Source organism: Carcharodon carcharias, chromosome 16 (assembly GCF_017639515.1).
Source record: "Carcharodon carcharias isolate sCarCar2 chromosome 16, sCarCar2.pri, whole genome shotgun sequence".
NCBI lineage: Eukaryota > Metazoa > Chordata > Chondrichthyes > Lamniformes > Lamnidae > Carcharodon > Carcharodon carcharias.
In genome coordinates this window covers 49,685,965-49,701,760 of record NC_054482.1, presented here as the reverse complement: position 1 = coordinate 49,701,760, position 15,796 = coordinate 49,685,965, and the positions used below count along the sequence as shown (strand labels likewise).

At 40.5% G+C, this 15,796-nt stretch overlaps 1 protein-coding gene across 22 annotated transcripts in view; it reads left to right on the top strand.

Annotated features, from left to right (window-relative positions):
* Positions 1 to 15,796, top strand: part of odr4 (odr-4 GPCR localization factor homolog) — a 97,134-nt gene that overhangs the window by 44,301 nt on the left and 37,037 nt on the right. For 21 of the 22 annotated variants that reach the window (XM_041208811.1, XM_041208805.1, XM_041208795.1 and 18 more), the window contains 4 exons: positions 5,842 to 5,976; positions 11,217 to 11,312; positions 12,781 to 12,822; positions 14,054 to 14,182. In XM_041208811.1, the coding sequence (XP_041064745.1) occupies positions 5,842 to 5,976; positions 11,217 to 11,312; positions 12,781 to 12,822; positions 14,054 to 14,182 (402 nt within the window). The remainder of the gene's footprint in view (positions 1 to 5,841; positions 5,977 to 11,216; positions 11,313 to 12,780; positions 12,823 to 14,053; positions 14,183 to 15,796) is intronic. The other variant, XM_041208813.1, reaches the window with a different exon arrangement.

The following is a 15,796-nucleotide window of genomic DNA, read 5'->3' as shown; positions in this document are numbered from 1 at the left end:
GCTGCCCTTTGATAAGAATGAAGAGTAGCTGTATAAATTAATTGATAGTGGGGCTGCGAGAACTCAGAGACCTGGGAGGATGTTTGTAAACATATCTTTGAATGTGGTAGGACAAGTTGAGAAAAAGTTTTAAAAAGCCATTGTAGACCCTTGACTTTTTTAGGAGAAGCATAGAGTACAAAAGCCAGAATGTTATGCAAAATAGTGCTAAAACACTGACTAGGCCTCAGCTAGAGTGATATGTTCAGTTCTGTGCACTACACTTTAGCAAGGATATAAAGACCTCAGAGAGGCTGCAGAACAGAATGACTAGAATCGCGCTAGAAATGAAGAACTTAATTTATGTGGAGAAATTAGAAAAGCTGGTGGTTGTTGACCTTAGAGCAAGGAAGCTTAAGAAGAGATTTGATGGAGGTGTTCAAAATCATGAGTGGTCTTCCTGGAGTAATTAAGGAGCATCAAAACAAGAGTAAGCTATTTAGCCCCTTTGAGCTTGTCCCACAAATCAATGAGATCATGGATGATCTGTAACCTAAGTCCATTTACCCACCTTTGCGCCATATCCCTCAATACCTTTGCCTGACAAAAATATATCAATCTCAGTTTTAAAATTAACAATTGATGTGACATCAATTACCATTTGCAGAAAGGAGTTCCTAATTTCTATCACCCTTGTGTGAAGAAGTGTTTTCTAATTTCACTTCTGAAAGGCCTGACTAATATCTAGGTTATGCCACATAGTCTTAGGCTCCCCAACCAATGGAAATAGTTTCTTCATATTTACCCTATCTGTTCCCCCAAATATCTTAACTTCAATCAAATCACCCCTAAATTTCAGAATTCCTGGGGAGACAACCCTGGTTTGTTTAATTCATCTCCATAGCTTAACCCTTGGAGTCTAGATAATCACTCTGGTAAATCTAGATTGTACTCTCTCCGAGGCCTGTATATTCTTCTTAAGGTGTGGTACCCAGAATTACTTACAATGCTCCAGGTGTGGTCTGACCAGGGCTGTGTATAAGGAGAAACTATTTCCAGTGGTAGAAGGTGGGTACCAGAGGAAACATTTTTTGACAAAAAGGGACACATTGCTGCCACTGTCCGTCAGTGGTGAAGGGAGTGAATGTTTGTGGATGGGATGCCAGTCAAGTGGGCTGCTTTGTCCTGGATGATGTCAAGCTTCGAGTGTTGTTGGAGTTGCACTCATCACACGCCTGACTTGTGCCTTGTAGATGGTGGACAGGCTTTGGGGAGTCAGGAAGTGAGTTACTTGCTGCATGTTTCCTAGCCCCTGACCTGCTCTTGTAGTCACAGTATTTTTATAGCTAACCCAGTTCAGTTTTTGGCCAATGGAAACTCCCAGGATGTTGATAATGGGGGATTTAGCGATGATAATGCCATGGAATGTCAAGGGGTGATGATTAGATTCTCTCTTGTTGGAGATGATCATTGCCTAGCACTTGTGTGGCACAAATGTTACTTGCCACTTGTCAGCCCAAGCCAGGATATTGTCCAGGTCTTGCTGCATTTGGAAGGCAAATTTAATGCTTGCCTTTATTGCAAGGGAGTATAAGACCATAAGACATAGGAGCAGAAATTAGGCCATTCGGCCCATCGGCCCATTCAATCATGGCTGATAAGTTTCTCAACCCCATTCTCCCGCCTTCTCCCCACAACCTTTGATCCCCTTACCAATCAAGAACCCATCTATCTCGGCCTTAAATACATTCAATTCAGCCTCCACTGACACAATAAGAGTAGGGAAGTCTTGCTACAGCTGTACAGAGCAAAAGTGAGACTGCACCTGAAGTACTGTGTCCAGTTTTGGGCCCTTTATTCAAGGAAGGATATACTTGCATTTGAAACAGTTCAGAGAAGATTCATTAGACTAATTCTTGGGATGAAGGGGTTGCCTTATAAAAAAAGGTTGAGGAAGTTGGGCCTATACTCATTGGAACTTAGAAGAATGAGAGCTGATCTTAAGATTCTCAAGGGGCTTGAAAGTGTAGATGCTGGGAGAATTCTTCCTCTCTTAGAGGAGTCCAAAACTTTGAGGCACAGTTTAAAAATAATGGGTCTCCCAATTAAGATGGAGATGAGGAAGAATTTCTTCTCTGAGAGTTGTTACTTTTTGGAATTCTCTTTCACAGAGAGCAGTGGAGGCTGAATCATTGAATATAGTCAAGGCTAAGCTTGTCAGATTTTTGATTGACAAAGGAGTTGAGGGTTATGGGGAATGGGCGGGAAGGTGGAGTTGAGGGCACAGTCAGATCAGCCATGATCTTATCAGATGTGGTGAGTGGCCTACTCCTCTTCCTATTGCTTATAATTTTGAGTTATTGTGATCTAGAATGCACCACCTGAAAGCATGGTGGAAACTGATTCAATGGTAATTTTCAAAAGTGAATTGATTAAATACTTAGGGGGAAAGAATTGCAAGGCTATGGAGAAAGTGCGGGGGAGAAGGACTAGTTGGATGGTTACTACCAAAAGACTAGCACTGGTATGATAGGCTGATTGGTCTCCTTTTTGTTGCATCATTCTGTGATTCTACATGACAATAAATTGTTGGAACTACACCACCATTATCTACCTCACTAGTTTAATTTTTGCAAAAAGAAGAAATATAAAACCTTCTGAAAATTCTACAAACTGCCAATAATGACAGCAAATGGAGGATAAACATTAAGATTTGCAGAATTACAGAAAACAATTAAATGCCAGCAACATGGCATGATATAGATGTGAATGGTTAATTTTCTTGTGATTTACTGGCATTCTTGTTATATTTTGTTTAAATTATGTGTTCATCCATTATATATAACTTATTCCTCTTTGTGCATGACATTACCTGCTAGCTTTGCCAGAACAAATGTATTAGAAAATATGAAATCAGCCCCTGGTACACTTTGAAGATGTTTTTGATCTGCAGGTTACCCATATCCTTAATGTTGGTCTAGTGATATTTTGTTAGTAATTGCTACCAAACAATATTATGAGTTTAAAATAGATTTCTTATTGTTTGTGATCTCAGTTTCACCTGACAAGCTATTTTCAAAACAATTCTCTAGCAATCAGGTGCTGACAGACCTTTACCCAGTGATTTTGGGCATTAACCAGCCCTTTCCCACCAACCATGAAGCTTTTAGCTCTTTCTTCTTTCTGCTATATATAACACTATCATGAGATACCACCCTTCAAACCCAAGTGCTTGCCTTGTGGAGGCTGAAACTAAACTGGCTAGAGGCATTGAAGATCTTTATTTTTTTCCACACTAGATCTAACTCTTCCTGATCTGACTGCCTCTTGTTTTTATTCCTTCTGGTTACTATTGCCAGTACAACTGCTGAAGGATGGGGGATACCACCAGCTGAGCAGCAAAGTCTTGTTGAAGTTTTGATTCATTAGTCCTTCACAGTCTGCAACCCTTATTTAATGAACTCCCATATCTTTGTGACTGCTGAATACATTTAAAAGTCAGTCATACCTCAACTCCAAAATCCTTCTTCAAGTCAACCGTTGTGTTATCTCCTTTGACCATCTCCTATTCCTGCACTGGTCACACTGCCAACTTTGTGTTCCTCTCCGCAGATACTGCCAGACCTGCTGAGTTTTTCCAGGTATTTTTATTTTTGTTTTGAATTTCCAGCATCCGCAGTTTTTTGCTTTTATCAATGTGTTTATTTTTTCAGCTTACTAATAAAATTGGTGCTATTAAAGGGGTTTTATTGTTAGGAGAGCTGAAATTCAAAAGGCCTAGTGATACAATGGAAGATTTATATTCAAAGGGAAAGCTAGGTACATAAAGAAAGGTGTTTGTGTGCGTAAGGTAGAGGCATTTAAGACCTAACCAACCTGTATGCCTTCAACCAATTTGCAAAGGAACCACATTTAGAATTCATAAGGTCAAATGTGCTTTGCCTGATGTCTATTTAAAGTCTGTGGGAAGAATTTTCCCCCTGCCAGGAGTGCAGGAGCGGGCACATGCAGGCATGCCTCCGATCGGCACCCCCAAATGGGAGTGCGCCGCCATTTTACGTGGGCGGGCCAATTAAGGCCCACCCAGCATGACATCCACCAGGAAGTGCGGAGGGGGGTGGAGGGGATTCCACCGCATGTGCGCGAAGGAGCGCACTGATCTCCCTGAGGCTAAGTGCTGCCTCAGGGAGATTGGTGCCAAGTTTAAAAATGGTCAGTGTACAAAAATAACATTTCCCTGACGTGACCCCTCATGTGACACTGTCACATGAGTTGGGACATGTCCACCACTTTTAATTAAACTTTTATTAAATTTTTAAAAACCCTCATGAAACCTCATCTTGCCCGTGGATGAGGTTTCATGCTTTTTCTGAAGCCCGCCAGGGCGCCCGGCCTGCCTGCCAACCTTAAGGTTGGATGGGCAGGTCCATTGATTACTTGAATTAGTTTTAAAATGGCCTTAATAAGCTGTTGACAGGTTGTCGGATGCACTGCTGATTCGGCTGCGCCCCCGCTGACCTGATAATTGAAATGACATTGGGAGTTCCACCCGATGTCACCCCACGTCATTTTACGCGTCGGCGAGCAGGCCCTGCCCCCCTGCTCGCTGACCTCAATATCCTGGCCTATGGGTTACTGTTGCCTCAGTGGAGATTTACCTGGGGGTGATTAATTTAAGGATTTGTTAAAAGTTATTATAGTAGTAATTTGTAGCCATGTGTATGTGTTTAATTTGTTATTAAATTAATAAATGTTTAATTTTATATAAAAACCACGAGACTCGGTGGTCTTATTCCTACTGAATTCAAAGTCTGCATCTCAAAATTACAAATTGTGAAAAATGGATTATGACAGTTGTTTCAAGTTTCCCCAGCCTTTACCATCGCTGTGTCATAATACACATAATGAAAAGAAATGTTGGAAGGAAAGTACTCAAATGATATTTCACAAACATGTAGCTGTTTAACAGTTTCATGATGCACTTGTTTGCATTCAGCTGTTTTTCAGTTGTACTGCTTGTAGCTACATTTGTAATCTAACTAATTCTTAATTTTTCTAGTTGCCTTTTTCGCATTAAAAATCAAATGATGAATTGATGTTGGGATTTTTAATGCTAGCTTGGTTCAGCTCTGGCATTTTTTGCCTCTGAGTCAGAGGTTGTAGTTTTAAGTACTACAACAGAATTTGAACACTGTAGGACCACTATATTGTTGGAGGTGTGCTGTCTTTCAGAGGAGAGATTAAACCAAGGCTCTGCCTGTCTGTACATGTGTATGTAAAAGATCCTATAGTATTGTTTGAAGAAGAGGTAGCTCTTTCAATGCCTGCAAATGGCCGCTATTCCTCTATCAGATTAGCACCAGCAAAAACACAAATTAACCAGTCAGTTATCTCACTTGCTGTTTGTGGGACCTTGCCTAGTGGAAAATGTCTGCTGTGTTTGTCTAAACAGGCAGTATCTGTTCATCAGAAGTAATTAACTGTCTGTGAGGTGCCTCTGGGGATGTCCTGAACATGCAAAATATGTTGTGGAAATGCAAGTTTTTTTTATCTTTAAAAACCTTAAAATATATTTGTAAGACAGTTGCATGACATAAAATTAATTTTTTGAGATAATACAAATAAGAAAACAACCAATAGTAAACGTGTCACAACAAAGAAAGAACTGATGGATGTGCAGAAACTGATTTTAAATTTCTTGGTTTAAAATTTTGGCCTTGGAGTATTAAATAGAAATGTACAAGAAATATTTGGACATTATTAACAGCAGAAATAGTACTCTGTGTGCTAAATATTCATGTTATAATTCCAGCAAGAAAATATACTATCTACTAATGAATCTTAATTTCCTGTTTTTTCAAGACTCCCATTAAAATGTTAGACTGTAAACCCAGCAGCTTGACAGCTCCCTGGCAGATCATGGAAGCCACAATCAACGTGGATGTTAATATCCCTGTACCAGTAGCTGCAGAACATAAGTTTGACAAGGATTCATTGGTATGAATTATTTTGTTTTAAATTTTTCATTTTTGCACTAATTAGGGTTTCATGAGTCAAAAATTCTTGTTTTGGAAATCCCCACTGTTTGGTTTGAACTTGGTTGAACAGTGTAGGAAACTAAAGATGGATATGGTGTGATAAAGGGTGAGCGATACAGGGATGTTTGATAAAGTAATCACCAAATCACCATTAAAATTGCCAACATAAAGAAAGCAGTGAATACAAATACAATATGTTAATGGAGGTACTTAGAAATCACTTTATGTCCAAGGCCATTTAAGGGAGTGGAGAATAGTGCAGGCTTATTCCACATGCTGAAGTTTGAGGTGAATAAAAAGCTGCTGGTAAAGTAAAGGAAAATCGAACAAGAATATTGTACAGATAGTAGTACCTCTGGAAAGGTATGAGGGAAGCAGCAGATGCATTTGATACTGTTCATGTGGAAAAAATAGTAGAAGATGATCCATCAGATGCATTGGCTAATAAGATTGAGAAGAAATTCTGTCATTATTCTGCGAGAAGCGAGGAGTTATGGGCAGGTGGGTAGTAACTGGAAGAGAGGACGAGAGGATGGAGTCAAAAAAACAAAAATGATTTTGGTGTTAGAAGAAAATGCTGAAGCAGTGGGCCTCCCAGGACGGGGCAATTTGAATCTTGGGCATAGGATAATGAGTTTGGGGGCAGGGAGAAGATGATGTTCAAAAGGATAGTGATCTTCTTCAAGGTGATTCCTTCTTAGTTTCATTTATCCTTTTCATGGGACGTGGGCATCACTGGCTAGGCCCTTCCCTTTGCCTTTTAGAAGATGATGGTGATGTGCCTTCTTGAACTGCTGCAGTCTATGTGGTGTAGGTACACCCACAGTGCTATTAGGTAGTTCCGAGATTTTGACCTAGCCACAGTAAAGGAACGACGATATAGTCCCAAATCAAGATTTTGTGTGGCTTGGAGGGGAACTTGCAGCTTGTGGTGTTCCCATGCATCTGCTGCCCTTGTCCTCCTGGATGGTGGAGGTGGCAGGTTTGGAAGGTGCTGTTGAAGGAGGCTGTGCATCTTATAGATGGTACATACTGCTGCCACCGTGCTTCAGTGATGAAGGGAGTGAATGTTGAAGGTGGTGGATGGGGTGCCAGTCAAATGGGCTGTTTTGGCCTGGATGGTGTCAGGCTTAAACGTTGTTGGGGCTATACTCATCCAGGCGAGTGGAAAGTATTCCACCACACTCCTGACTTGTACCTTGTAGATGGTGGACAGGCTTTGGGGAGTCAGAAAGTGGGTTACTGCAGGATTCCTAGCCTCCGACCTACTCTTGTAGCCACAGTATTTATATGGCTGGTCCAGTTCAGCTTCTGGTCAGTGGTAACCTCCACGATGTTGATAGTGGTAATGGTACAATGTTAATGCCATTGAATGTCAAGGGGAGATGGTCGGATTCTCTCTTGTTGGAGATAGTCATTGCCTAGCAATTGTGTGATGTAAATGTTACTTTCCACTTATCAGCCCAAGACTGAATGTTCTCCAGCTCTTGCTGCTTATGGACTCAGACTGCATCAGTACCTGAGGACTGATGCAAATGGTGTTGAACATTGTGTAATCATCAGCGAACATCCTTACTTCTGACCTCATGATGGAGGGAAGGTCATTGGTGAAACACCTGAAGATGGTTGGGCCAAGGACACTATCCTGAGGAACTCCTGCAGTAATGTCTTGGGACTGAGATGATTGACCTCCAACAACCACAACCATCTTCCTTTGTACCAGCTGTGACTCCAACCAGCGGCGAGTTTTCCCCCTGATTCCCATTGACTTCGATTTTGCTACAGCTCCTTGATACCACACCTGGCCAAAAGCTGCCTGGGTGTCAAGGCCAGTCATTCTCATCTCACCTCTAGCATTAAGCTCTTTTATCCATTTTTGAACTAAGGTTGCAATGAGGTCAGGAGCTGAGTGGCCCTGGTGGAACCCAAATTGAGCATCAGTGAGCAGGTTATTACTGAGTAAGTGACACTTGATAGTGCCGTTGATGTCATCTTCTATCACTTTGCTGATGATTGTGAGTAGACTGAAGGGGTGGTAATCGGCCGGGCTGGATTTGTCCTGCTTTTTATGAACAGGCCATACCTGTGCAATTTTCCACATTGCTGGATGGATGCCAGTGCTGTAGCTGTACTGGAACAGCTTGACTAGGGGCACGGTTTGCTCTATGTCACAAGTCTTCAGCACTACTACTGGAATGTTGTCAGGCCCATATCCTTTGCCTTCAGCTGTTTCTTGATATCATACAGAGCGAATTGAATTGGCTGAAGACTGGCATGTGTGTTTTTGTGGACCTCAGGAAGAGGCTGAAATGGATCATCCACTCGGCACTCCTGGCTAGAGATGGTTGCAAATGTTTCATCCTTGCATTTTACACTGATGTGCTGTGCTCCCCCATCAACTAGGTGGAAATGGGAGTTGTGAGAAGAATGTGAAGATGCTTCAAGAGGAATTGGAGAGGCTGAATGAATGGGTGAAAATTTGGCAGATGGAATACAGTGTGGAGAAATGTGAGGTTATCCACTTTGGTAGGAAAAACAAATGCAGCGTATTTCTTATATGGTAAGAGGCTGAGAAGTGTTAAACTTCAAAAGGACTAGGGTGCCCTTGTTCATGAGTCACTGAAAACTAACATGCAGGTACAGCAAGAATTAAGAAGGCAAATGGTATGTTGGCTTTTATTATAAGAGGATTTGGTATTGGAGTATAGATGCCTTACTGTAATTATACAGAACCTTGGTGAGACCACACCTGGAGTATTGTGTGCAGTTTTGCCCTCTTTGGCAAAGGAAAGATATATTTGCCGTAGAGGGAGTGCAGTGAAGGTTCACTAAATTAATTCCCGGGATGGAGGGATTGTCCTAAGAGAGGAGATTAAATAAACTGGGTCTTCATTCTCTGGAGTTTAGAAGAATGAGAGATGATCTCATTCAAACATATAAAATTCTTACAGGGCTCGACAGAGGAGATGCAGGAAGGATATTTCCCCCAGCTTGGAGGGTCCAGAACCAGGGGACACAGTTCAGAATAAGGGGTTGACCATTTAGCACTTTTAGATGAGGAGGAGTTTTTTCTCTCAGAGGATAGTGAATCTTCAGAATTCTTTGCCCCATGGAGCTGTGGAAGTTCAGTCATTGAGCATATTCAAGACTGAGATCGATAGGATTCTACATATTAAAAACATCAAGGATGTTGAGGGATAGTTCAGGGAAATAGTTTTGAAGTAGAAGATCAGCCATGATCTCATTGAATGATGGAGCCAGCTCAGAGGGCTGAATGGCCGACTCCAGCTCCTATTTTTTATGTTCTTATGCTCTTATCATTGAGTTCTCTTCCAGTTAGTTGTTTAATTGTCCATCACCATTCACAATTGGCTAAGAGAGAATTAGGAAAAAGCCTCCAACAATTGCTGTTTGGCCTCAACCAAATATTGCTCTTAGGGTTGCACAGAGCCATGAACTTTGTTGGTGGGTTTGACTGAAGCTATTGTTTTGGTGGCCAGGCAGCCAGTAGAGATGGCTTGTTAAATGTGACTTAACTTGAGATAAGATGGAGTAGCTTAGTTGAAGGTTTTGTAGATGGAGATAAGTGGGCCGGATAAGAGTTGAGCCTGGAATTGACATAAGTCTTTCTGTAGTCAGTTCAGATTGAAGCAAACATTTAGAGGGAGTTAGATTGGAGAGAATAAGTGCAGAGAAATCAAATAGTCAACTTGTGAAAGAATCAACCAGAAGGCAGATTACAAAAAGTGCAGGAAGAGCTGCCAAAGTAGAAGGTGAAGATGATAAAAACAATGGCAGCATTGATTTGTTTTACATTCATTTGTTTACATCCATTGAACAAGATAAAGGAGGATGAGTGTGATTGCAAGAGTTAGAAAGTGGAAGGCTGGAGGGTATAGTGAAAGCTTGACAAATTGACATAGACAGGAATATGGTTGATGTGAAGGTGAGAAGTGAAAGTCTTTGATATGGCCAGTCAGTCCTTTTTTAATCCTCTTTGGACTTTTGTAGTTTATAATAAGAGCATCTTCTTTGTGAAGCAAGTAAACAGAAAAGCATGCATACTAACCTCCTGACATCATAACACCAAAGACATCAAAATATTCTGGAGAGGGTACTAATTTAAAAAATGCCCACTTGCCAGTCTTCTAAAATTTGTGGTTTGAGATGTCTAACCAAAGCTAGAACATTCAAAGAAAACTAATAAGGTTGGTAACTATTTATTTCGTTTACCAGATGTTTCTGTTCAATATTTTGTGCTTTGCACTAATCTTTTTTGCTGAACAAAAAAGTTCAGATTCTAGTACAGAAATTAATTCAGTTTAAATGATTTTGTTTAAAATTCAGAGCAGAATTATAGCAACTGTTATCTACTATTGTATTTGACATTCTGTTCCTGCTGACAGATATCCACTACAACAGCGAAATAATGTGACTGCAAGAATGCAGGTGTTTGTGTGTCATCTGTGGTTCAGTTGGTGGCACATTTGTCTCTGAATCACAAGGTTCCAGGTTCAAGTCCCACTCCAGGACTTCAGCACAAAATTCAGGATGAGACTCCAGTATAATATTGAGGTAGCATTTTACTGTTGGAGGTGCCAACACACCTTGGATGACACATTAAACCAAGGCCCCATCTGTTTGTTTAGGTAGATGTAAAAGACCCCATGGCCCTATTTTGAAAACAAGCAGGGAGGTTATCACTGGTGACCTGGCCAATATTAATCCCTCAATTTACATCACTAAACACTGATTATCTGGTCATTATGACATTGTTGTTTGTGGGAGATTGCTGTGCGCAAATTAGTTGCCATGTTTCCTGCAGCCAGGAGTGACTACAAGCAATAAATACTTAGCTGTGAAGCGCTTTGAGATGTCTGGTGGTTGTGAAAAGTGCTATATAGAATGCAAGTCTTTCTGTTTTTTTCTCTGAAATCTAGGCCAATGGAACTTATATTTCAAAAAATTTAATTTCTAGTATATTCCTTGTAATGCAATATTCTTGAAATTGCATTTTGTTTCAAATGGAGCTCACAGTCATGTTATGTTGAGCATGTGAGCATGTCTATGATGACACTTTGAGGAAAATACCAGAGTTAAAGAAAGGATAATCAATTTAATAAGCAACCTTTGTTGTTTGTGTAATTTTTACTTAGTATATTTTTGTTCTCTTCCCTTTCACCATTTCCCCCTCCCCAGAAAGGTCTGAATTCCTGGGCAAAACAAATTATGCACAGCAGTTACCTGATAAATGGACAGTTTAAAGAACCAGAGAACCTAATAGGGGAAGGATCGGTATGGAAGCACAATAATGATTTTGGAATTGTTCCTTTTAAAAGTGCATTTAATATAATCTGTCTAACTTATTTATAATAACTAAAATTGCTGACCAAAATATGTTTTTTTTTCTTTCGTTCATTTTGCATTTATAACTTATAGCAGTCTCTCCATTGTCTCTCTAGCTGGGTGGGATTGCTTGTTCCATTCTTATCCATCTAGTCATAGCCAGAGAGCTAGTTGCAATTTCTTCTCTTCTGGGTCCTGCACTGTTACCCCTTTTGTCCCCCAAGGATTTTGGCCTTGGTTCTTTCATGTGTCTCATCTACATACTGCTACATGGCAACAACATCCAAAAACACCTCATCAATTCCCACATGTATGTTAACAACACCCAAGTCTACCTTGTCAGATGGCAGAAATTTCCTACAACTAAATATTAGGAAGACAAACTTCTGTCATGCCATAAACTCCATTTCCTAGCCACAACTCCATCTCTGACCTTGGCAACTGTCTAGAGCGGAACCAGACTGTTCAGAATCTCAGTGTCATATTTGATCCCGTAATCAGCTTGTGAATATATATCCGTAGATGCATTAAGCCCACCTATTTTCACCGAGGCTCCTTAGGCAGCACCTTCCATACACACCACCGCTACCATCTAGAAGGGCAAGGGCAGCAGATACATAGGAACACCACCACCTGGAAGTTTCCCACCAAGCCACTCACCACCTTGACTTGGAAATATATCACCGTTCCTTCACTGTTGCTAGGTCAAAATCCTGGAACTCTCTCCCTTTCAGCACAGTGGGTGTACCTACACCTCAAGGACTGCAGTGGTTCAAGAAGGCAGCTCACCACCACTTCTCAAGAGCAATTAGGGATGGGCAATAAATGCTGGTCTGGCCCACATCCAATGAATGAATTAAAAAAGAAACCCGATTCTGCCCTTAACTCACCTGCTGAAACACATCCATGTTTTTAATACCTGCAGACTTGACTATTCCTTTGCACTCCTGGCTGACCTCTGACATTCAGTCCTCCCTAAACTTCAGGTCATCCAAAATACTGCTGCCCATATCCTAACTCCCAACTCCTGTTCCCCCATCAACCCTGTCCTTGCCAACCTATATGGGTTCTCGGTTATGCAACGCCTTAATTTTAAACTTCTCATTCTTGTTTGCAAACCCTCCATAGCCTTGCCCTCAATCAGCCCTCCCACCCTCCAAGATAAGTGGCCTCTTGACCATTCCCAAGTTGGGGGTGTGTTACCGCTTTAAAGGTGCTAAATAAATACAGGTTGTTGTTGTAGTTATCGCACTTGTAAAATTATAAAAGTACTTTATTTTTAAAGGAAGTAAACAGTATTCTTTGTGCAATGTTTACTAAAACCCTAATGTATTAGAGTGAATCTAATTTATTATGTGCAGTTTGTTAATCTTTAAATTGCTACTGATTTTTTTTTTGTTTTTTATTACTTCCACAGAAGAAGAAATTACCAGTGGAAGTCCAGTTCCTGACAGCTCCTGTTAGTTCTCACTATTAATTATTCAAAGTTTCATTGTTTTTTCATCTGACTCATCATAAATGTTTGTTAAGTGTGGTTGTCTTTGTTAATTAATATTGAATATTTCAACATGTGTCGATTTAATTTTATTTCTTATTTTGCAATGGAATTTTTACCAGACAGTTCACAGGTTCTGTGCTAAGTAAATAGAGTTATTACTAATCCTTGTATATTGTGTATACACACTAGTAGGGTATGATGTAAAATGAAAAAAACTGGCAAGCAAAATTTGTGGCGTTGATAGATGTATTATTCAGCATGACCTTGAAAACAAACAACTCAATCCCATACCCCAATAAAACATGCCAGCCTAAAAAGATATTACTAGTAAAAAGCAAATAAACTGCAAATACTAGAAATCTGAAACAAAATAGAAAATACTGAAAACACACAGTTAGTCAATCAGCAGCTTTAGTGAACAGAAGTTTGGTCCATATTGAGGAATGGAGTAATAGCCAAGGTAAAATGGCAGTTTCTGTTTCACCACCATATTTACCAGAGCCCAGCTTAATCAGGTGGGAGCCCCATCACTATGTGCAAATTGGGTTTCTTTGATATAAATAGGATGATGATGTAATTTCAGGGGGCAAGTAGGTGGAGCACTCTCGAAGCAAAAGTCTCCCCAGTTGTACTGGGGAGTGAAGTGGAAGATGCCCCAAAAACATACATGTAAGACAACTTTTGTGGGACAGAGAAGCAGGAATGCTCCTTTGAGCTCCAGGTGAATATTCTCTGCCTCATGCAGTGTTGGTTCCTCTCCTTCCCCCATACCTCCCTAGCTGATAGCTAGGCTGATCTCCAGTCTGCCCGATATTGCAGCAAGTCATAACAACTTATATAATGGAAAACCTACTCAGGGTGACATGGTAATGAGGCCTGGCCCTCTAAATCGATTGGACCTCCAGCCAACAGGAATGAGCAACTGGGCCACTTAATCCAACTGCCTGACAATCCAACAAGAGTTGTAGCTACACTGTTGTCCTTCTTCACAGCATTATGATGAACACTGTCCAAAATGTTAACCTGTCTCTTTTCTTATTCTACAGGTACTGAATGACCTGCTATGTGTTGTTGGCATGTTCTGTTTTTACATTAAAACTTTCTTTTTAAACAATGTGTTACTGTACAATGCCACTACAACTGACCTGTAAATGAATGTTTTTCTTAATTGTTAAGATCCTTTTGTTTTAAGGTTCCTATCGCTGATGGTGAGGTTGATGCTTTAATTGAAGACTGCGGCAGCTCTGTTACTGTGAAGGGTACTGTACGCTGCAGAGCTTATCTCCATGGCAGTAAATCAAAAGTAAAAGATGCCATACAGGTACAGTATGATTTGTGTTCTTAGAAAGGAGTTTTTGCTCCTCAACTAAAACATTCTCAACAAGATAAATATAGGCAAGATCTTCTGTGATTTTTAATTTGTTGCTTGATGTAATTTTGTCTGCAGAGAATCCTTTGGATTTGGGTGATACAAGCATGCGGTTTACACAGATTAATTTTACAACCAGTATAGGTATTCTGTAGTGGAGATGCACAAAAGCTTTACATTGTGCATATTTAAAGAGCGTTTCTAATAATATTTTGAGGTAGAAATGTTTAGGCTAATTCTTTTTTATTATATTACACATAACATGGGTATACCAGCAGGAAGATGAAAGTGATTTCTATGCCACAAAGACTCTTCATTTACTTTTCTATTCTGTTAATTTGCCAACTTTATTTGGTGTAAGGTGCAAGTGTGATCTTATGAACACTTTGTCATATAAGAGTAGAAGTAGCCTAAAACAAAGACTCTACATTACCCTTATTTTGTTTCTGTTTCTTCTAATTTTGAAGAAGGTATTTTCTGCCTGGACTTTGTTTCCTGTACTCACACTTATAGAATAACACTATTGCCTCCTGCTAAATTACAATTTTATGATTTGTGAAAATTAAATAGAATAGAAAGAGGCAAAGCTGAGGCAAACGCCACATTAGGTACAAACATTAGTCTTTTTGTAACCTACCTCCTCTACATTGACGTTTTTCCAGCAGCCTAATATGCTTAATCAGGCATGTATTGTAAGTGCTATTACATCCATCTTCCTAAAGGAAAGGCGGACATATAGTGTAAATGGGGTTTTTGAGAATTCAACACTAAAAAGGGATCATAGCAAAGCTTTTCTGGGGCCAACATGAACACTTGTGTTATCCTAATTTTCAGAGATTTTGTGGTCACTGGCCGTCACTAATGTTCATTAATCACCTTGCATCCATCAAAAGGTCAGATGTAGAAATGTTCGCTGATGATTGCAGTGTCCAGTTCCATTCAGTTCCTGTGTCCACATGCAGCAAAACTTGACAACATTCAGGATTGGGTTGATAAGTGGCAAATAACATTCATGCCACACGAGTGCCAGGCAATGACCGTTTCCAGCAAGAGAGAATCTACTCACCTCCCCTTGCCAGCTGAGCCCCCACCAGCAACATTCTAAGAGTAACCATTGAGCAAAAGCTGAACTAGACTAGCCATATAAATACTCTGGCTACAAGAGCAGGTCAGAGGCTGGGTTTTCTATCTTGACTAACTCCTGTGCTGATTCACCAAAGTCTTGCATCACCTACAAGGTACAAGTCCGGAGTGTGCGGGAATATCCTCCACTTGCCTGGCTCAGTGCAGCTCCAACGACACTCAAGAAGCTTAACACCATCCAGGCCAAAGCAGTCCACTTGATAAGTACCCCTTTCACCACCTTAAACATTCATTCCCTCCACCGCCAGCACATCGTAGCTGCAGTGTATACTATATACAAGATGCACTGCAGCAACTCACCAAGGCTCCTTCGACAGGACCTTCCAAACCCATGCCAGCTACTCACCTAGAAGAACATGGGCAGCAGGCACGAGGGAACACCACCACCTGTCCTGACTTGGAAATATATTGCCAATGCTACAT